This window comes from Ursus arctos, unplaced genomic scaffold, assembly GCF_023065955.2.
Source record: "Ursus arctos isolate Adak ecotype North America unplaced genomic scaffold, UrsArc2.0 scaffold_6, whole genome shotgun sequence".
NCBI lineage: Eukaryota > Metazoa > Chordata > Mammalia > Carnivora > Ursidae > Ursus > Ursus arctos.
In genome coordinates, this window is record NW_026623078.1 from 15,356,465 (window position 1) to 15,379,822 (window position 23,358).

General features: G+C 36.8%; 1 protein-coding gene across 1 annotated transcript in view; it reads left to right on the forward strand.

The window, feature by feature from the left end:
* Positions 1–22,223, forward strand: part of TGS1 (trimethylguanosine synthase 1) — a 40,121-nt gene extending 17,898 nt beyond the window's left edge. The window contains exons 8-13 of the mRNA XM_026516464.4: positions 248–554; positions 2,613–2,768; positions 4,041–4,184; positions 7,368–7,584; positions 8,501–8,579; positions 20,638–22,223. Coding sequence (XP_026372249.2) covers positions 248–554; positions 2,613–2,768; positions 4,041–4,184; positions 7,368–7,584; positions 8,501–8,579; positions 20,638–20,760 — 1,026 coding nt within the window. The 3' untranslated portion in view covers positions 20,761–22,223. The remainder of the gene's footprint in view (positions 1–247; positions 555–2,612; positions 2,769–4,040; positions 4,185–7,367; positions 7,585–8,500; positions 8,580–20,637) is intronic.
* The last annotated feature ends 1,135 nt before the right edge of the window (positions 22,224–23,358 follow it).

Sequence of the window (23,358 nt, forward strand, 5' to 3'; positions counted from 1 at the left end):
ATCATTATGTGTTTAATCTGATATTTTCTTCCTTTTAAAGAAATCTTTAATAAGGTCATGGTATGTCCAGATACAAAAGTGTAGTTAGCTCAGAATTACTTATGTATAATTAGCTTGTATGATATAGTATACTTATTAGAGCTAATAATTACAACAGCTTCTCAGCGAAGTCCAAATGGTAAAACAGGTGGGAATGTTCTATGTACATTTGGAATTCATTCATGCTTGTAATGACTTAAAATTTCAGGTAGAAAAATTCCTAAAATGGATTAATGAACCAATGGATGAGGAAGCATCGCAGGAGTCAGTTTCTCATGACAATGTGCAAGACACCTGCACAAGCAGTGATTCAGAGGAACAAGAAATGTCTGTTAAAAAAGGTGATGACCCATTGGAGACAAGTAATCCAGAGCCTGAAAAGTGTCCTGCCATGTCTTTAGCTGGTGAACTTGAAACAGAAAATAATGAAGGAGACAGTGCAGTAGTAGCTATTACAGATAAGGAGGATGGTATTACTCAGATTACGCCAGGTCCTCTTCACGTAGAAACTGAAGGTAAGACTAAGTATGCTTCAACTTGCTGATGAATTTAGATAATGTGCTTCCCTAGTCTTCATTTATGAATCGTCTATAACTAAGGATTCACTGCTGTTTATTTTTAAGTGGAGAGAAGACATAGCAAGTGTAAATGTGCTAGTGGCTATGATTTGGCACCAGAACACTACATTCTTGGCTGAGCAAGCATGATAAAATGAAAGGTCAAACACATGGGAAAACTGAGTACCTCTGTCTAGGCCATGAAGATTGGTTTGTGCCACTACCTTCTTCCCTGGGCTAAATGTGACTGGCAGTCCCTTTTATCCCTCTTGAAATTTGGTATTGCCCTGGTTTTCCTTTTGATAATTCTTTTTTTTTTTTTTTTCTTTTTTTTTCTTTTTTGGCTTTTGTGGTAATGGTTGGGTAGTGGTAGTTTGGTGTTTGGATGGTACGCTGACATAAGGTATTTATAGTAGTTGCCTGTAAGGAATGCAGCAGGGAGTCACATTTTCACTTTATGCCCTTTTGTACTGTTTGAATGTATTCTACAGTAAATGTTCTTTTATAATTGTATTCAGTAGAACATTGAGTCTTTTATGAGGTAAAAATTTTGATTTGACGTGTATTCATTTTTATTGATGAATGATTTTAGACTTGCTCTAGTGAAACAATTTATATTGTGATGGTCTCTCTCTTAATTTAGTAGTGAGGAAAATACCTCATTTGATTCTTAATTTTTTTCCTGTGTGTGTGTGTGTGTGTGTGTGTAGAGCTGTGTTCTTCTATCACATATTTCTTTCTCTTTCTAAAAAGCATACTCAAGGTAGATTAAATTTTTTTATTGTCATGTACCACTGATGTTCATGTGGTACTTACAGATTTCTAAAATGCCTTCATGTGCCTTATTTTCATTTACTGTATGAAATCACCCAGTGAGGTAGGTGGGATTATCCTCATTCTAAAAATACAGAAAGTAAAGCTCAGAGAAACTAAGAAATTTGCCTAAGATCACAGAGCCAGTCGGTGGCATAGCTAGGACTCAATACCAGGTTGTCTGATTAGTCCCATTTTCCCGCCCTCCCCAACTTCCCTAATTACCTTACCTCATAGTGCTGGTAGTTCTCACCTGGGGTGATACCACCACCTCAGGGTCATTTGGAAGACATTTGCTGTTAGAATGACCTGGGGGTACTGTCATTCAGTACTTTGGGTTGCTTAACGTTATGTCGTGTACAGGATGGTCTTGCACAGAAAGGAGCTGTTCACTCAAAATGTTAGTGTCCCCACTCCTAAAAAATTCTTACTACACTTTGCTGTTGATGACACCTTGTGCTGTTTGCAGTGATCAGATGACCATATTAAGACATAGTCCTATCCTTGAGGATCATTTAAATGTAGTAGTTTTATTTGTTAACTTCAGTTCTGGTCATTATACTTAGCTGTGACAGCAGTCTTTCTAAGTTGCTGTTTCTAATCTGCTCAGAACTTAAACCACATAACCAAATTAATAAAAATTGTTTATCTCAGAAAAGGTCAATCTCTGAATGAATGAGATCCTTTTCTCTTAACATTAAAGCAGTGACCTGTTTTAATTTTCTGGAGGCCATATGACCTTCAGGTCACTTCTGGATTCAGAGGATTGACCAAGCTGAAAGTTAAGGGCTTAATCAGTCCTTAGGAGATTTTGTTTTAAAGAAATGTTTGGATTTCCATAATTGACCAACTAAAGCAGTGTCTTCTCTAACAGTAATAACTTTTATACTTATATAGTGTATCTATGTATGTCCTCACAATCCTGTGAAGTAAGTAGGTAAAATACTATTCATTCATTCCTTTTGAGGAATTAAAAATTGGATCTTAGAAAGCCTGGGTTACCATTCCAAGCTCAGGGAGCTGATAAATAGCAAAATAGAGGCTGTAATCTAAAGTCAGTGCTGTTCGCAGTGTACCCTCCTGCTTCTCCTGCAGTGCCTTCCCAAATTGTAAATACTGAATGTGGCTATATTTTTTAGATAAATTCATCTATGATTGCCTTTTTTCATAGTGAGCATCTGTATTTATATTCTTTTATTTTAGCTGAAAGTAAAAAGAAGAAGAAGAAAAAAAAAAACAAGAACAAAAAGGTAATTGGTCTGCCTCCTGAGATAGCTGCTGTTCCTGAGCTGGCAAAGTACTGGGCCCAGAGATACAGGCTCTTCTCCCGTTTTGATGATGGGATTAAATTGGACAGAGGTAAAATACATATATAATGTTTAACATTATTTTGAAATAATTTCAGACTTAACAGAGAAGTGGCAGGAATAGTAAAAAAAATTTTCATAATGCCCTTTACCCAGATTTGGCTATTTTTAACATTTGTCACATTTGTTTTATCATTCCGTCTGTGTTTCTGATCCAGTTCCTTCTACCCCTTAACGCTTGGTGTGTGTATTTTCTAACAACAAGGATACTTTATGTAACAATGATAAAATTATGAATTTAGCATTGCTGCAATATTATCATCTACAGTCCAGACTAGTTTAATCTGCTATCCTAATCATGTCCTTTTTGGCATTTTTTCCCTTCCAGTAGAGGGTCATGTATTGCATTTAGTTTTCATGTTTCTTTAGTTTCCTTTCATCTGGAATAGTTTCTTAGCTTTTTTGTCTTTCATGATTTTGACATTTTCCAAAGAAAAGCACCCAGTTATTTTCTACAGTGTCTCTCAATTTGGATATATATGTGTTTTTTAAAACTTCACATTCAGGTTTAATCTATACTTAATCTATATTTTAGGATAGATAACTAAAGGAATCTTTATTAACTGTCAAAATTAGGAGGCTTGATCTGGGGTTAGAATTTTGGGTTCTGTGAACCTCTTATAATAATTTACAAAATGTTGTGTAGTGAAGAAGTGCATAGGAGTTTGGAGAAATAAGATTGAATAAAATCTTTTTAATTCTATAAAAGGAATTTATATTTTTATTCTTCCAGCAATGAGGAGCCATTTAAAGTTTTGATAAGGAAAGGGAACAGGAAAATTGGTGTATCATTTTGTTCAGAGAAATAGCTCTCTGAAAAAAATGTTAATTTCTTCTATTGGGAAAGGAGGTCAGTTTGCTTCCCCATTAGAAATGAAATAATCAGGAAACTCAGTGGAGTCTGGGGAGTTGGCTAGTTGAATAGCTAACTTTCCATTTTCCATAATTGTCAGTAGTTAATACTTCAAACAGAAAAACTAAAACTGCATTCAGTTGTTGGAAGTATATTACAAAAGAATCAGGCAAGAATTGAGGCAGTTGCTTTGGTGGAAATTGGGAATGGGGATGGAACTGCTCCTTTGTGGAGCATTTTTAAACAAGCTTTGTGGAACTTTTTTTAAAACTAAGTAATTTATAATTTTTGGAAAAGAGAAACTAAGTTTTGCTTAAGTATGTATAATATATAGTAATGTTTAGCTGTGTTTATGCGTGGGTTGACTTCTTGAAACTGAACATCTTAACAGACATGCTCTTCCCTTCACAGAGGGCTGGTTTTCAGTTACTCCTGAGAAGATTGCTGAACACATTGCTGGCCGGGTCAGCCAGTCCTTCAAGTGTGGCATTGTAGTAGATGCATTTTGTGGAGTTGGAGGAAATACTATTCAGTTTGCCTTAACAGGAAAGAGAGGTAATTAGCCATCAAAGGAAGAAAAGTAATTCTTTTTAGTTTATTCAGCAAATGTTTCATTTTGCTTTAGCCTATCTTGGCTGAGATTAAATATATAATTAGTAATTTAATGCTAAATATTTAAAATAATAACTAGCCTATAGTAAGCATACACTTTGTATCACATACTGGTCTAAGTGCTTAATATGTATTAATTTATTAGTCAGCACTCTTGTGAGGTGTTATCTTTTACTGTCTGCGTTTCGCAGATAAACTGGGAAATAAAGAGATGAGATAACTTGTCCAGGATTACACAGACACAGCTTGGTGAAGCCAAGATTATAATAGTATATAAAACTAAAAATATTAAAATGGGGAACCATTCTTTAGAAGAAGCGTGGACAGGGAGTTCCAGCTTTGCCACCTTTATGACTTTGGACATCGTTTAACCTCAATTTAAAGGAGACCTTAAATTGAGATAACTTCTGTAATACCTTTCAGCTTGTGCATTGTAAAACTCTAAAAATCGTCTAAGTATTAGATCATTCTCCTGGTGGTTTGACTTTGGAATCATGAAAAAGAAACCCTCTGTCACTATAAATGTTCCAGGAGCTATGTCAAGTAGGTTGTATGTGTGCTATTTCTCAGAGAAAAGAAAACTTTATAGAATTGGACCTGTCTGCCCAAATGGGCATAGCTGAGTCATGAAGCCAGGATTTTTACTCAGTTTTTTCTGATATCCCTGTTCTTTCTAAATTCTTTTGAAAGTGTAGTGTAATGTGACATTTTAAAGATATCAGTTGTTAAGTCATACTGTGAAGATGCTTTTTTCCCCCAATATCTTTATATTATACATGTAGCTTCCATTTCAGTGAATTGTAGTTAAGTCTCATTAATTTATATAAAGTTTTTAATGTTAATTAGGAAAGTATGATTCTGGAAGCATAATATGGAAGCTAGAAAATGGTGAAGGACAACTTAACATTGAAGACCCTGACCCATGCTGATGAACTGTGACCTTTATTAAATCATGCTCCAGGGCATGACAGGTCTCACCTCATATGGTCTTCTAGTAGCCAGAATGAAAGTTGTCTTCACATTTACTGGAATAGGAGTTATTTTCTTGTTCCCTTAAATTATTTACTCTTAAAGTTCTCCTTTGTGCTTGCCAAATAAGCCAGTCCTGTGAGCTCGTATCAGTGTTTATTGCATGGAAATGATCTTTCCTCAAAAATTTTCAAATTTGTCTTCATTTTGACATTGTATCATAACATGACAATTAAAATATCTGCCCTCTGATAAAGCAGCAAATAGATCTGGAAATTTTTTCAAAATATGGAAACCATCCATATTGTAGATTTATATTTCTTTGAATATAGGTCTCTTGCCAAGGCTTTTTGTAGCTTAGTACACATTTGGTAAAGAAAAATGTCTAATATGGGTCCCAAGCTAAAGGAAGGCTACTTCTGCCATGTTCTCCCAGACCCAGTTGTTGTCTAGGCATATACTCAACTGAATGGTTAGAGAATCCACAAAGTTTTGCATTTTGATGTTAAAGATTTTTTCCCTTTCTATGTACTTCAGTATTACTGCTATCCAGTAGAATTTTCTGTGATAATGGAAATGTTGTGTATCTGCACTGTCCAGTATGATAGCCACTAGCCATATGTGGCTGTTGGGCATTTGAAATGTGGCAGTGTGGTGGTGTCTGGGTAGCTCAGTGGGTTAAACAGCCAACTCTTAATTTTAGCTCAGGCTGTGATCTCAGGGTCCTGGGATGGAGCCCTGTGTCAGGCTCCACGCTCAGTGGAGAATCTGCTTGAGAATTTTCTCTCCCTCCCCCTCTGCCCCTCCCCCAGCTCACATGTGCACACACATACTCTCTCTTGCAAATAAATAAATAAATCTTTAAAAAATTTGGCAGTGTGACTGAGGATCTAAATTCTTTATTTCATTTTAATCAGTTTAAAGTTAATAACACGTATGGCTAGTAGCTACCATTATTGGACAGTGCAGTTCTATATAATGTCATCCAACATTTGCCAGCATTTCATTTACATGATAGACTGAGTGCTTATAATCTGTTAGGCCTAAAAACAAAGCAGCCTCTAGGAGAAATGAAGATAAAAACATGAGGATTGACTGAATATATTTGATGTTAAAAATCATTTTTACCATTGAGTTTTTGGTGTTGTCAGCATATCTTTCCATCTGTCTCTGTACTACTAATGGAGCAGATTGAACAGCTGAAAAGGGCATTTTCATCTTTTCTCTTATGAATGTTAGTTTATTTAGAACAGAAAAAAATAGCATTGTAAACATGATTTCAACACGTAATTGTAGCTTGTATTCATTGTTCGAGTGATTTATTTAGTGTATTATTTCTCAAAAGTGTTAACAAATTTTGAAACTGGCATTTTCTAGAAAACCAGCTATGTTTCCATGACAACCATGGTGTATGCATCAGGGTTCCACTTAGCCCTTCCAAATATAAAATATTGACACCAGCATACTGGTGCACATACAGGTGCACTTGAGTTATTGACTGCCAGATAGGAGTAAGCTAAAATTAACTTATGTTTGTATTGCTAATTATGAAATTGGAATAAATTAAATGAAAGCCCATTCGATGAAAACATAACATTGTCGGTTCCCTCTTCCTAAGATGTCTCATTAAACATTATCAGCAGATGTTTTTACACTTCTTCTTTGTAAGCTGGCTATATGGGTTTGTCAAAATACGTTTAAATTTGCTTTTCTGTAGAAGTTGTCAGATTTGTCTTTGGAAGCTGTGTCTCATTTTAGGAAATTGGTCGTTTCTGAAATCCTAGTCTTATAGGCCTGTTATGCAGTGACCCTTCCAAGTGTTTGCTGCTCAGGCCATTCAGAGCACAGTGCTGAGCACATGTTTACCTCTCAGTAGATACTGTGTGGCAACTGTCACTACTTGCTCTGGCAAAGCTGGCTGAATGACACAACTTTGAAAGCCAGGTCCTTCAGTCACATTTTCTTGGTATTACGCAAGTGAATCTTTCTAATTTAAATTAAAATCTTTAATTTAATTAAGTTCTTTATCTCTGGTATATGTACCAAACTCCCTCAAGTCTTTAAAAAAAGTTCTTACACAGAGAAAAAAATCAGACTGCTCAGAAGATGAACTCTTCTATAGGTCGGTGTCATTGACTCTTCTTTTCCCACTTCTAGTGATTGCCATTGATATTGATCCTGTGAAGATTGATCTTGCTCGCAATAATGCAGAAGTTTATGGAATAGCAGACAAGATAGAGTTCATCTGTGGAGATTTTCTCCTCCTGGCTTCACATTTAAAGGCTGATGTTGTATTTCTTAGCCCACCTTGGGGAGGACCAGACTACGCTACTGCGGAGACCTTTGACATCAGGACCATGATGTCTCCTGATGGATATCCTTTGAAAGGCTGAGGGTTTACTCAAACAGTGGTTGTGGAGAGAATGGTGTGTGTGTGAGTGAGTGTGTGTTGTGTGTGTGTGTGTTTCGGAAAGAGAGATTAGTGAAGTGGGGAAATACTAATAGCACTTGATAGATTCCAGTTTATTTTGCATAAAAAGCCAGTATGTAAAAATTAAGTGGTGGTTGATTTCCAAGAGGAATGGCAGATGTGAAGTCATATTTTCTTCGGGTACTATCCAATTTTATCATTATAATACAAGAACTAGGAAATATTAATTACTTGAAATTATTGTCTTAGAAATAGGGAGTTTCCTCAAATATCTGTCCGTAGACTCTGGGTGGCCAGAGACTTTTCTTCGACTTACTCTGACTTGTGCTAATTCTCTTTGCATCTTCAAATGTTTCCTGTCCCTCTTCCAAGATAACTGAAGCAAACCCTTCTTTCATAAAGAATAGCATTTATTATTTGTCCCTTTCTTTATCTCTCCTCCCCAGAGGAATCAACTGTTTGACTCTAACAGGAAGCATGTTTCTAAATTGCTAATTAAAATTTAGAATGTAAACCACAACGACCAGATTTATTTGTCTTTATTCTTTACTGTAAAGAGGTGGTATTATGCTTTCCTGTTCTGTTTTCGTAATAATTAGGAAATGGCAGAAAGAGAAAGTGTATTTCTGACTCTTGGCTGCTTTCCACAAGGATAATCAAATGAATAGGCTCAACTTCTAATCTCTGACCCATCTGAATTACAGAATCTGCTACTTAATTCTCTTTTAGGTTCCATTAGAGGATCTAAATGTGTGTCTCAAAGTTATGTATCAAAATACATTTGGGTTATGACATAAGAACATATCTCTGATCAGAAATTAGCTGCTCTTTTTATTACCATTCCTCAACTGTTGTCCACCTTTGAAATCTTCAGGCTTTCCCAGAAGATCACTAATAATATTGTTTATTTTCTTCCAAGAAATGCTGATATTGACCAGGTAAGCCACTACTAAAGAACTCCTATGAGCCTCTGGCATAACTTACAAAAAATGGGCAGAAAAAAAGGTACAAGGCCTTCCTTTGAGAATGTATTTATAAGAAGTCTATGGATTTTGACTATTATTGGAAAACTGGAGGTGTTTGGCAATTAAATCCATGCCTGTTTCATCCACTTCATCTCCACATCTCCTGGAGGACATACACATAAATAGAACCCTTTGGTCTTTTAGTTATATGTTCTGAAAGGATGACTGCATGTGTTGTGTTTCAAATGCGCATACCTAAACTAGCCAAGATCTGTCTTTATTGAGACCTACCTTGAGAGTAGAGGTTTTAGGTATTCCTCAAAAGAAGCCTAAATAGAAACATACAGACAGATGAAACCTTAATTTGGCCAGAAGCAATTTTAATTATAGTCTTGAAATGTAGGACACTTGACTAATGGTTTAATGTCCTTATTCCATTCTTCCCATAAACGCTTATTTAATAATGTTATTTTTTTCTCTTGTAGAATTGGATTTGGCATAACTGCCTCCTAAAGATTCAATGATGTCTTTTCTTCATGTTTTTGTTGATTTGCTTTCTATAAACACTACATATCTAATGTGTGATAAGTATTCTGTTGAAAATCTTTTGTCTTTTTATATTTTGAATTTTACTGTAGCGTTACTAGCTCTGAGGTTTTCCATTCTCTCCTGTTTGATACTGATAGCTGACCCTGTCATTCTGACCTTTTTCATCTTGTTCTGAAGAAATTATCTCCCATTAGGTATTCAACTAAATTTCTCACCACCTTTGTTCCTTTTTCTGGGGCATCAATTATGTGGACATTAATCTTTCATAACTATATTTCGTGGTGCTTTTTCTCTTCGTTTTTCTTCTGGGAGATTTGGTCTTCCAACTAGCTCATTCCTCAGGTATATGTGTTCTATTATCTATCTCATCTATTGTATTTTTTAGTTCAACTATTAATATTCTTTATACTTAGTATTTCTGCACTGTTTTTTGTTTTCTTCTTTTACACTCTAATAATAATACCTTCTTAGTGTTACTTTAAGAAGTTTAAATTCCTAATCTGGTCTATCCTTTCTGTATTTCCTATAATTTAGAATCCATTTTGTTTTTCTTCCGTGAAGTACTTGTGGTCCTCAAATGTCTCATCTTACTGTGTATTGGCTGTTCTCAAGTAATGCAGAAGGATACAGGCTGTGCTTTAGTGTCCCTGGGGACCCTTGTAAAAACTGTAACTATCTAAGCCTCACCTCAGAAATTGACCTAACCTGTTTTTTAAAGCTGCCAGATCATTCTAATATGTAGCCTGGGTTGAGAACCACTGCTGAAGTCTGTATTAGCCCCACTGATAACCTCAAGGGATGAAAGTGGGTAAGCTATGGGGTTGCCAACCCAGGCACCAGAAGACTGCAATTAATTATCACCAAACACCATCTCATACAGCTCCTCAGCTTTGGGTAGGAGCTGGACAAAACCAGATTTAAAGGCTATACTCTTTAATCTTCTAGTGTCATTCATCAGCTCACTGGCATGGAGAGGGAAGAGTGAGACAGTGACTTTCAGGGATTAATTCCCACCTGTTCCTCTCAGCTCTTCACAGCAAGATTTCTTTGCAGACTGCCCTAACTTTACTCCTGAACATAGACCAGAGTTCCCAGTTCCTGTAAGTGAGGCATCATATACCAAATACAGGGTGATTGGGAGGGAGCAGCAAGAGCAGAATATCTTTTAATTTTTTAATTTATTTTAGAGAGAGAGAACACAAGTGTGGGGAGAGGGAGCGAGAATTGCAAGTAGACTCCTCGCTGAGTGCAGAGCCCAATGCGGGGCTCGATCTCACAATCCTGAGATCATGACCTGAGCTGAAATCAAGAGTTGGCCGCTTAACCAGCTGAGCCACCCAGGTGCCCAGAGAGCAGAATTTCTAAGTTCTCGTTTTCTTTCTTCCTGTCTTAGCTTCTCACAAGCACAAGCACTTCCTTCTTGCCCTGGGCCAGAAGCACTCCCCTCCATCCTACACACACATATTCAGACCATCCTGAGTCTCCAGAGGTTTCTTTTGTTTGGTGGTTTCCCTCTCTTGTGTCTCTAGGGCTGTCTTGCAGTAGCCAACATTCATGCTAGTTTAGCATCTTCCTAGGGCTTTGGTCATCGGGACATAAATAGCAGTGCAACCTTCTTATTAAGAAGGTGGAGATTAAATGCCCCGTCTCTCTCATTGGATGACTTCAAGGCTCTGATGATCTAGGATGTAAACTGGACTTTAAAGAAGCTTTGATTGTAGGAGTTGAGAAGGTGGCAAGAGCACCAGTGACATGGAAGTGAGCATGTGTGGATAATGTTCAGTTAATGGGCTCAAAACGAGAGAGAGAGAGAGAGATTAAGAGTCACATAGACCTAGTTTAGTCTGTGTGGCAATGGTTCTGAGGCATAAATAAGTATGTGGGTAAAGCACTTATCACAGTACCTCTAGCCCATAAACTCTCAATAAAGTCTTGTGTATGTGATTCAGAAGATCCTGTTACAAAGTTTTTGTGAGAAGAATGTAGATGTTACTAACACTTTGAGGAGGGCCAGTACAGAAAGATAACATCTTTTCTCTAGAAGATAGAATAGAAGGTTTTATGTTTGTGAAATGATAGAATTTAATTTATAAACACACTTCCCAGATCATATGTTTTTCTCCTTTATCAGAGACGTACACTCGCTTGAAAGGACATACTGTTGTGTCAGTTTGTCACACTCTCCCAATCTTGGCTTATTTCCTTGGTCTTTGGAACCCTGGCCCTCAGCTCTGGCTCCTAATTGAAATTGCCTGAGTGGTTTTTTTTCAAATTGTGGTAAGATACACATAACAAAACTTACCATAAACTATTTGTAAACATACAGTTTAACGGCATTACATACATTCACATTGTTGTGCAACCATCCCTACCATCCATCTCAGAACTTCTTCATCTTCCCAAATTGAAACTCTATAAACACTGACTCCCCATTACCTGGCAACTGCCATTCTACTGTCTCCATGAATGTGACATTCCAGGAACCTCAAATAAGTAGAATCATACAGTATATGTCCTTTTGTATCTAGCTCTTTCCACTGAGCGAAATGTCCTAAAAGTTCATCCATGTTTCAACATGTGTCAGAATTTCCTTTCTTTTTAAAGCAGAATAATATTCCATTGTATGTATATGCTACATTTTGTTAATCCATTCATCTGTGGACATTTTGGGTTATTTTCACCTGGCTGATGTGAATAATGCTTCTTTGGACATACAGTATCTATTCCTGCTTTCAGTTGTTTTGGGTATATAGCCAGAATCGAAACTGCTTAACCATAGAGTAATTCTGTTTAGTTTCTTGAGGATCCACCATACAGTTTTCATGGCAGCTGAACCAGTTTACGTTCCTACCAGCAGTTCTTTAAGAGTTGCAGTTTCTCCTCATTCTTGCTAACATTTGTTTTTTCTGTTTGTTTTGTTTCGTAATAGCCATCCTAACGGGTATGAAATGGTATCTCATTGTAGTTTTGATTTGCATTTCCCTGATGATTAGTGATGTTGACCGTCTATTCACATACGTTTATTCTGGATATTAGTCCCTTATCAGTATATGCTTTGCCCATATTTTTCCCATTCAGCGGGTTGCGTTTTTACTATCTTGACAGTGTTCTTTGCTGCACAAAGTTTTAATTTTGATGAAGTTCAACTTAGCTGTTTTTCCTGTGTATTGCCTGTGCTTTTGGTGTAATATTCAAGAAATTGTTGCCAGATCCAATGTCATGAAATTCTTGCCTGTGTTTTCTTCTGAGAGTTTTATCATTTTAGCTGACTAGCTTTTTAAAACTACCAGTACCCTGGTCCGCTCGGAAAGATTCTCTCTGATTTATTTTCTGGGTGAGGCCCACGCATAAATTTTTTAGAAGTCCCCAAATGATTGTAATGTGCGGCCAGAGTTGAGATTCTCTGGGTTAAGAGAAGGATAAATAAAATGAACAACCCTGAGCTGTTACTGTGTGGGTTAGAAGGAGAGGAAATTAGATCTTGTCACCTGTCATCTATTTATGAGCCGCTCTATTTAAACATTAGACCTCCAAAACACTGTATGCTATATGCTGTACCAGTTACAAGAAAAAGCACCGTCCCCTTGCTCCCTGCATTTTTTATATCAGATTTGTTATTAAATCATACCTGCTACTCATGTGACTCTGATCTGCATCCTAGACTCCCAGATAGGGTTGAGCCTGTTGATTCCATAATTCTTATTTGCCCATGTAAATATTATGCTCTGTAACTAGTCTCATAAGAGGTTATATATCCTAAAATTAAATATTAGATGAGCTTACTTGGATACTTGAATGACAATAGGAAATTTACTACTTATTGCAAAAGTTACAATGAGTACATTTTTTCTAGTTAAATTAACACTTTTCCAAGGAGAAAGTTAACTTTTTTCCTTAACTTGGATTTTTGGTTTACTTCAGAAACCTGCTAAATCATAGTTGGTAGTTCATTCACATTTTCTACCTGTAGAGGGAGTAATGACACTGAAGAATAATAGAAGTCAAAAGGAAATGAGATTTCAGGTATATTATATTGTTTGGTATTAAGTTTGGATCAAATTACAGAAGGAAGTCAACTTTTCTTTTTAAAATGAGGAAAATCTATCCATATGTAGGATTTTTTAAATGAGAAAACTTGCAGTACTGCAAGAATGAGAGAACGCAGCATTACAGAGAAGTCAGCTTCTCTATTAAGGAACATTTAGAATGTCACAGCGACCTGAACTTACAAATGGGCTGGATTCCCCAAGTTTATGAGTTGGCTCTTGGAAACTCAGACTTCATTTTTCCCATAGAAATGTCTATAAAGAACAGTTAATTTCCCATCCAGGGAGACTTATACCCTGGACTATATTTATATTTAGGGTAACTAAACTGAGTATGGGCCCAATACAGATACAGCTTGTCCTGTAGTCTCTCCACATGGGAGATGAGGCCAGTTGTTTTCTGTATCTAGCAAAATATTTTTCTAGGTCCCCTATTATCTCAGTCTTTTATTCCCTTTTTCCGTGTGGGGGTTACTCCAGGACACAAATTCCCTTGTTACCCAAACTCTCACTGTCCAACTCAAGAACTAACTAATGTAGAAAGTCTTTTTGTGCTAGGCTCTTTGGAGGGAAATCACAAGTGAAACTTCGGAACTGATTAGCTTCAGTTCAAAGGCCCAGAATATATGTATTTATCTACTGGATGCCTCTTTCTTGCTGTGTTTTCTTTCATTTCTTTCCTTTGACAATCATCCAGTTGCAGCCAATACTAGCTTTGGATCCACCAGGCATTCCAAATATGGAAAACTTCTATTTTAAAAAGTAAACATACACAATATGGATAGAGGTCTCTGAGCAGAGTAGAATGTTTGTATGAAGTCCCTGTGAGCAGAAGCTCAAACCAGGAGGAGCCCTGTCTCCTAGGCAGACACTGGAATAAGGGGAGGAGTGGCTGCTGTTTGGGGTGATACAGCACCTCCTTATCCTTCTCTCTCAAAATGTCTGGCCTCAGAAAAGTGATAGCATTTATGCATTTCAGGTCAAATTAATTTAAAGCTCTTTCCTTTATAATTTGTTTAAACCAGTATAGAAGGCAAAGCAACATTGAGCAGCATCCCTAAGAATTGTGTTCATAAGTGAACTGGGAGGTGGCCCTTTATCATGTAACTCCTGGCACTTGTTTAGTAGCCATGCTCCACCCTTCCATTACTTCCCCCACACAGACATCATGATAACAAGTAAGCCAGACCCCACCTATTTTATTTCCTGATAAAACAGGAAAATACTTGCAAATTGACCTAATACCATAGGTAAAACTTAACCTGCAATTGTTTAAGTTGTATCCTTAAGTATAGAAATTATGAGATTTAATCAAGAGGGCTCTTTCTAGTGGGCAGAGTTCTTGAAGCTCCCACTGGAACCAGTATGTCGTGTCTAGGAAGGGGCAGATTCCTAATTAGAGCAGTCATCACACTTCTAATAGCTTATTTCATTAGGTAGGTAGGCAGGCAGGAAAGGAGAAAGGAAGGAAAGGAGTACTTATTTATAGGTAACATTTCTAAAACCACATAGAAGAATACAGCTATGCAGTTGAATAAAGTTATTTATAAATATGGAAACTATTAAGTAATGTTATTTGGGAAAATATTTTAAATATAATTAAATTCAGTTCATTAACATTTTTTAATATTTGTTTTTAGCTGAGTACAATAAAAATTTACCACTAATTTGTTTGCAAATATTAGTTATAAGCTATTATAGTATCTATTCATTTAATAAATGAAAAATTAGGGCCTTACTGGTTTCTGAATATTAAGAGTGATAAGAAATTTGTGTCAAATTCTTCTAAATGAAATTTCCATAGTAGAAATCTGGTCTAAGGGCAGCACTGTCAGATAGCCAAAACTGTGTCCACGTAGTAAGTACGATGAAGTCATCTCAACAAGTAGAGGACCCTTAGTCCAGGTGTAGATACCAGAAGCATGAGAGAATAGAAGGAGGACCAAGAACTGGATTGGATTTCTGGTATGTGTAGGAATAGTAAACTCAAACCGTTGAACCTGAAAATAACCAGCCTCTAAGACTCCGAACACTCAAAAGTACATACTACAAAGGACCAGTACCCTGCATTTGTATACAACACAATTGTTAATTATAAGTGCTTAATAAATGTTTCTTGTCTGGATGTCATACTTAGAGTTTGGGGCTTCCCCTGCACATTTCATTGGATTATCACAGCAGCTAAAGTAGACAGGTCAGGTTATCCGCCTAAAGGTTATAGAAAAGTGAACTAGGGGAGTTCAGTGATTTGCCTGGTCATTCTGTTTCACAATGGCAGTGCCTTACTGTCTCCCACTGACAAGGGATTCATTACCAAAAGGAACAGATCCCATCTCTTATCACTGAGTTAGCCCACCCTGAAATTGGGAGCAATGAATAGAAGTTGAGGTGACAAGAGAAGCAAAAGGAATTATGAAGAATTTCTGCTGAATCAGTTCTGTTCCATTCCTGATCGGTGAGAAAAGCAAAAGAAGGCTAAAAATTCACCACAAACTAGAAGGCACTTGCTGCTGAGCTTTGTCTGCTACAGGTATTCTCTTATCTCGTCTAGTAACTGCTACCAGGTTCCTAGACCACCTCTGTTCCTAGCGAACCCCACTGCTTAGTACACGTGTTGCAGTTAAGTACATAGTTGACCAGCTTCTCATGTTTATTAGCTGGCTTTTCCCTTGTGAAGTTTGCTGTTGGACCATAGAGCAGTGTTTTTCGTTCTTGTACTCCATATATTCTCATTCTCCACAGGGGCCGTGCACCTGGTCTCGTAAGTGGAATTGGAAAGGCACAAATGCTTCTGAACATAAGCTTATATTTCCTTCATCCCTTTGGGTAAATTTTTCAGTAAATGATGTAGATAAATAGAGGATACCACACGTAGTGCTACGAACAAGTCCTGTGCTAATAGCTGGGGACTTCCTGATTCTCCGGTCTGTTGTGCTTTATGTAACTAGTTAAATTTGAGAAGTCTTCGTGTTTCCAGGTTCCAGCTCTGAGAACAGGTAAGAAGTAAAGCTTAGTGAACTGATTTTTGGTAGCCTTCTCCTAAGAGACTAAAGCAGGTAAACTTTTAATGCCCAGGAGAATTTTTTTGACGTATCCCCACTGCCCTTCTGTTAACAATGGTGGCTTTTAAAAATCATACTTGTTTTAATCAACAAGTAAATATTGAAAAAGGAAAGAAACAGGAAATGATATGTGAGAACCTGAGGTAGCATTCAAGTTATCTGAAAAACTATTAGCAGAAAATTAAGATTCATTCACTTAAGCATAAAAATCTCATTTCTGTTTACCATGTGCTACTAAATAGAACTAATCTTAATAAATATCTACAGGTTTTGAGCATTGCCTGGTTTTCTACTGATAAAAAATATTTCCTTTTATCTCCTGGACAACTGTCCATCAGAAATATTTTACCCAGCTTACTTTCACTTGTGTATAATTATTAATGGGATGTCAGAAAAAGAACATGAAGGCAAAAGGAACCATAGATAGGTACTTACCTGTTGGACACTAGGTTTCTAATCACAACCAATAATCGTTCAGGTGCTTGCTGTTCCGGTCACTAATTGACAGAAATCCATAGACCCCCGTAAAAAATGCTCTTCATTTTCACCTGATGTAATTTGTGTCTAAGCAAGTTTTTGCATATTGCGGATACAAACCCTTCTCCAGTGTAGTAATAGGACTGTTTTTAGTGCTCTAATATTTCTGTATCTTTCTTGCAATAAAGTGTTCCTGTCCTTGATATTGATTATGTTTTTTCCATTAGGATCCAGTTTGGTAGTTAGTCTCTCTCATTTGTTCAGCTGCCATACATTTTTACTTCAAATCAGTTTGCAAGGAAAAAAAAAAATGCAGGGGTGCCTGGCTGGCTCAGTCAGTAGAGCGTGCAACTCTTGATCTCAGGGTCAGTCGTGAGTTCAAGCCCCATGTTGGGTGTAGAGTTTACTTTTAAAAAGAAAGAAAGAAATGCACTTTTAAATGTTTAGTTGGCTTTTAAATCTTAGAAGCCTTTCATTTTCACTAAACTTTTCACCTTTACCATGATGTTTATCCGTTTCTCCATTCCTAGTCCCCAAGGAACAACTACTACAAAATCTAGTTGATGAGAGTTTCAGCCTTAGTTCTAGTTCCAATCCAAAATAATTGAGATTTCTTTGGTGAATCTAGTTAGTATACTTGGGTAGTATGCCAAAAACATAAGAGTGTAATCCAGAGCCGTTGTTAACCTTTATCTATTTTCTTACCTATGTTTTTCTCTCCCTCCCCTCAGTCTCACCCCCTCCTTTCCTCATTGTCTCTCTCAATTTATTAAACTTTAAGAAAGGGTAAGGAATCAAATAGTATTTTGCCAGTTAAGCCTGCTAGTGAAAAATAAAGACAGCTGGAAGTTAATGGCGTTAAGTTTGAAGCAAAGCATTAATAACTACATAATCTTTATAGTCTTTTCAACCTCAGAATGCTAACCTTTTAAAGTATAAAAAGGCTAAAGTTAGAAAATGTTTTTAATTAGAATGTGAGAGTAACATATTAAGGTGGGTTTTTTAAATTTTCTCTCTAAACACTGAATAGAAACAAGTTTTCTCATTGTATTTTGACATAGATTCACCTTTTCCTCCAATATCAGGAACGGTGCACACTTGTTTTATTAGTTTGTCATTTGACTCTCCAGCCTTCATGAAGGCAGAGATCATCAGCTGCCTGGGACAAAAACCTCTAAGTGCTCAGTACATAGTTGTTGAATAAAATAATAAATAATTCATTAACTGTTTTGCAACAAACATGGGAAAACCCCCACACGTTGAGGACATCTCCACTCCTTTCTCTATCCAAAGCACCCAAGTCCAGGCAACCCTTTAAAAAGTGGGGGAAAAGGGAAAAGAAAGTACCCCACCTTCTCAGATATTTGTTTTAATGTAATTCTATTTATGGCTCACAAAATATACCATTTAGGGAGATAGGTAGTATTCCTATTTTTCAGATCTTTCTAAATTGATGGTTGAACAGGTATTAAGATATGCCTCTGACTTTGCTTTTGGTTTTCTGCTAGACCTACCCTAGCAGATTTTTGCTATGGTTTCAGCTCTGCTCTGGTTCTCTTAACCTGCCCTCTTCTCTCCTCCCCTCTCCTTCTCTCTCCTCCCCAACCAACACTATTCCGCCAGGGAAAACTAGAGCTTTTGCTGCCAATGTTACTTCCTCTAAGTAAATCACTAATTAAAGGAACAGGAGAAATACTGCATCCGAGTTATATCTAACTCCTAGAAAAATTACTATGAAATTATATTTTAGATGTACCAGTCAGAATGCCTTTCATTGGTTAAAGACAAAATTTTTTATTTTGCCCTTCCTTATGAAAAGTCAGACTGGCAGAGGCACCTGGCTGGCTCAGGCGGTGGAGCGTGTGACTCTTGGTCTCGGGGTTGTGAGTTCAAGCCCCACTTTAGATGTGGAGCCCACTATAAAAGAAAAGAAAAAAAAAATCAGACTGGCATAAAGATCCCAAAATAGAAAATAAAACAATTATTCCTATAATTGCCACTCTGAGACTAGCTGGATACTTTTAATTTCAAAAGTTTTACTTTAATATATTCCTTATTAGTGAATAGTGGATACACATGTGCTTTTTATCATTATGACAAGTACTGTGTTTGACTCCAGTTGTCAACTATTCCTGTTGATAAAAACACAGCCATCTCTTTGTGTCCCTTTTGCAGATGGGGGTTGATATTGACAGTGCTACTGACGGTTTCTTTTAGAATGACCTGTGGTTTCTTCCCTATTTCTGTATCTGTGACTTTTTTTCTAAGAGGAAGTTGAAATGCTTTAAAATACATACTCATTGGTGATGCACAATAAATCTTCCCCTCAGCCAGATGCTGGTGTAGCATGTATAATACCACTGAGATTAGATCTCTGAACCTTCAAACCAAAATAAATCAACAGCACCTCTCTTTGCAAAATACACAGTTTTGCCAATTATGATCACAGAATGAGTTACAGAAACTACATGTCTTGGGGCACCTGGGTGGCTCAGTTGGTAAAGCATCCTACTCTTGATTTCAGCTCAAGTCATGATCTCAGGTTCGTGCGATCGAGCCCTGTGGAGCCCTTTTAAGATTCTTTTTTTCCTTCTCCCCCTCACCCCAACTCCTGCTCACCCTCTTTTGCTCTCTCTCAAAAAGAAAGAAAGAAAGAAAGAAAAGAAAGAAAGCAAGAAAGAAAAAAAACTACACATCTCCTCTTGTTTGAACCTACCTCTGGCATTTTAAGTATCCCTTTTTCCATCACTGTGCGTCTTCAGTTATCAGACTCCCAGGGCTTTCCTGATGCAATGCCCTTCCCCATAATCATTCTCACTGCTACCAAGATGAAGCTTATCTCTGGTAATATAATCATGGGGTTAGAAGGTAACATTATTTGCTAATTAATAGACCTGAGAGGTCACATGAAAAGCTGTTGGATGAAAACAAAACTTTTATCTGTATAAGAACTTAGGGGAAAGCATTGCAAGCTTGAAGCATCCTTTTGATGTTAACTGTGTGGAGATGGAAAGGGGGTGATGCTTTTAGCTTCCTAATAAAAAGGTTGGTTTGGGGCACCTGGGTGGCATGATCGGTTAAGTGTCCGACTCTTGGTTTCAGCTCAGGCTGTGATCTCAGGGTCGAGAGATGGAGCCCCATGCCCCGCATCAGGCTCTGCACTCAGCGCAGAGTCTGCTTAAGACTCTCTCTCCCTCTGCCCCTCCCCTCCACGTGCTCTCTCTAAAATAAATAAATCTTTAAAAAAAATAATAAACGTTGGTCACTGTATTCTAGTAGACCTCAAAAAGTAGGGGGACTTAAAAATACATACACAAGAGCAACAGATGGAGGAAGTGGTTCTGGTTGGGACACCAGCATAAGAGACCAGTTAGAGAAGGAAAAAGTATATAATAGAGACTAGAACTCTCACAGGAGAGTGGGATCATGTCTGTCTAGCCTCTTTGATGTATTCCTAGCATCATGTAGCAGATGCTCGGTAAATAATGTTCAATGAGTGAGATGGTAAGGTGAAGAGGACAGAAGTTTTCAGGGAAGAAAGTTATTCTTTAAATTTCTATCTTAATAAATAAAACTGATGTTTGGGGAAAGTACGTTCATTTTCTCTTCCTCTGAGTTCTTTAGCTTCTGGCATTGGAGAAGTTAGCTCCTGCGCAAATAACATAGCACAATGGCCTTACCCATATTATCGAAAGTGTTTGAAACAAGTGTTTCCGCCACCAAACAACTGCATTAATGCTTGCCTGGAAAGTAACAGTGAACATTTGAGATGCCTCATTATTTGAAAAACTTAAATGAAAAGCCAGAGTCTTATTATTTGATAAAGCATATAAATAAAAGATTTATTTTGAAATCATGTTTATGTTATGTGTGACTTTCTTCCATTCCTTTTTTTAGGTGGCGTCCTTAGCCGGGCCTGGAGGGCAAGTGGAAATAGAACAAAACTTTCTTAATAATAAATTGAAAACAATCACTGCTTATTTTGGGGACCTGATTCGAAGATCAGCCTCTGAATCGTAGCTGTGAGGTGGTACAAGGACAGAAAGTTCATGTGTGGTCAGAACATTATTCACATGAGACCCTTGGAATTTCTGTATTCACTAATATTTTGTACCCACCATCTTATATCACCATATGAAATGGAAACTTATGGTAGATTAAGGCATATTAATGAAGTACTTTGACATCTTTGGATAATATTAACTCTGTACATTATACATTAGGATAGTAAGTATCTGAAATGGAAAAGGTAGATTTCTCCTGTGCTTAACTGTCAGACAATGTATATTTATGTATGTGTGTGTGTCTGTTTTTTTTTTTTTTTAATAATTGCATATGTTTTGGTATAACATCTTTGTAAGTGTGTATAAAAAATAATTACTGTGTTTTTTCTAACAGAGATATAAGAAAACAATGAGCCGTAGTCTGCCCATTTGACCCCTGCTGAAATAAATAATGTTAAACCTTTAAGGGTAGAAACATAAACAGTACAGAAGGGTACAAAATAAAAAGTAAAATTCTCTCACCCCCTGGCCCTACCCTTTATTCATTTATCTAAAGAAAACTACAGCCAACAGTATTTTATAATTCCCTTAGAGGACAGAAAAGGAACTGCAGTATATTTTAATATACTTTTTTCTCTCTAGTTGATGCACTCACTGTTCAATACTCCTTCCTTTTTTTTACTTAATCTTGTTTTAAACTATGTACATTTTATGAATAAATCTTGAAGACCTTTCCTGTGCTTACATATATAGAGATCTACCTCATACCTTTTCATGGCTATCTTGTATTCCATCTAAAAGATGGAATTAATTAATTTAACCAGTCCCCTGGTGACGGACACTTGGGCTGTTCTCAGTTTTTTGTAACTATCAACTATTGTGGGCATCATCAGGCATTTTAATTTTGTTATCTCATGTCAGAAAAATGGTATCTTAGTGTTTGTAAGTACTTCTTAATTATGAGTGAGATTTGAACATAATTTTCATATATTTTGGTCTTACAATAGTTTTCCCCTTTTAAACTGACTGCCCTATCTTATCAGTTTTCCTTTTGGATTATTTTTCTTATTAATATGCATGAATTCTTCATAAATTAAAGAGCCCTTTGTCTTCAGTAGGTGTTGCAAATAATGTATTTCCAGTTTGTTATTGGCCTTTGCTTGTTTTGTGACTTTTACTTGCCATTCATAAGTTTTTAAGTTTCATGTAGTCAGACTTACCAGTCTTTTTCTCTGTTGCTTCTGGGTTTATGGTTTTTTGAAAGAGCTTTTGCATTGGCAGAATACAAATACATTTTTCAGGCTTTTTTCTAGAATTTTACTGTTTTTGTGTCTTTGCTTCATCTGGAATTTGCTTTTTAACATCCTCTTATAAAGTTAGTGTGGTTTTTTTTTAATCTCCATTGCAAGAACAATACGCAATATATTTTGTAACATTGGGATTTATATTCTTTTTCTATTAAAATGGCAATGAAAGGAAGAATGTGTGGTGCTTAATTATTCATCTAAAAAAGTATGTTTGGTTAGTTTTATAGGTAGATAAAAAGAGAGGGACATAGGACTCTGGCCAGCAGGGATCTGGGGCCTTTATCTTTTAATATCGTGAGCATGTTAAACATTAAACAAAACATGGTTTGGGCTGGGATGGAGCTGGGGAATTGAAATAAATTAGGGGATTTTCAGTAAGTCCCGGAAAGAATAACTATTAAATAAAAACAACTTTGTTGGAGAATGGAGAAGCAGTGCTAACTGCTGTCTCTTTAAACTTTACAATGTGTGTGCGATTATCCTGCACTGTAGAAGCAACAGAGCCAGTCATGAAAGGTTAATTTTTTATTGATTTGCAGCATCAAAATCTGTCAGCACTTTGTTTTTATACTTTGCCATTATGGAACATTAGTGTATGTGTCATAAATTTGTCATCATTTTTAAATTAATGGCAACATTGGTCATAAACGTGGCCTCTAGAACTAGAACATGACTGAGCCACTGAGGTAGGAGGTGGAGGAGTAAAAGCAGATTTCCAAAATCACCAGTTGTTTGTTAGTTTGTGTCCCTTAACCTTTCATACATACCTTTTTTCCACAATACATTTTTTTTTTAAGATTCTATTTATTTATTTGATAGAGACAGCCAGTGAGAGAGGGAACACAAGCAGGGGGAGTGGGAGAGGGAGAAGCAGGCTCCCAGCGGAGCAGGGGGCCTGATGTGGGGCTCAGTGCCAGGACCCTGGGACCACGCCCTGGGCCGAAGGCAGACATTTAACAACTGAGCCACCCAGGCGCCCCCACAATACATTTTCTTATTTATGTATTCTTAGTATTAAAATTATCTTTCTGAACATACATAACCTTAAATGAGTAGAAAAGGAGGCCTCACCAAGATTAAAATATTTCTCTCCACTAATCACACACAGATATAACATTTATAGACTTGTTCAGAGATTATCAGTGCTCAAAAGAACTTTGTTGTGCAGCTCCTGTGTTCAAATAAAATCTTACCAAAAAGCCAAATATACATAAAATGGGTAAAAAGTAAAGCTGCTGGAGCTGCTTCAGATAAGACAAGTGAGGAAACTAGCAGCCCTTGTTCTACTCCAACTCTTTTTTTCTTTT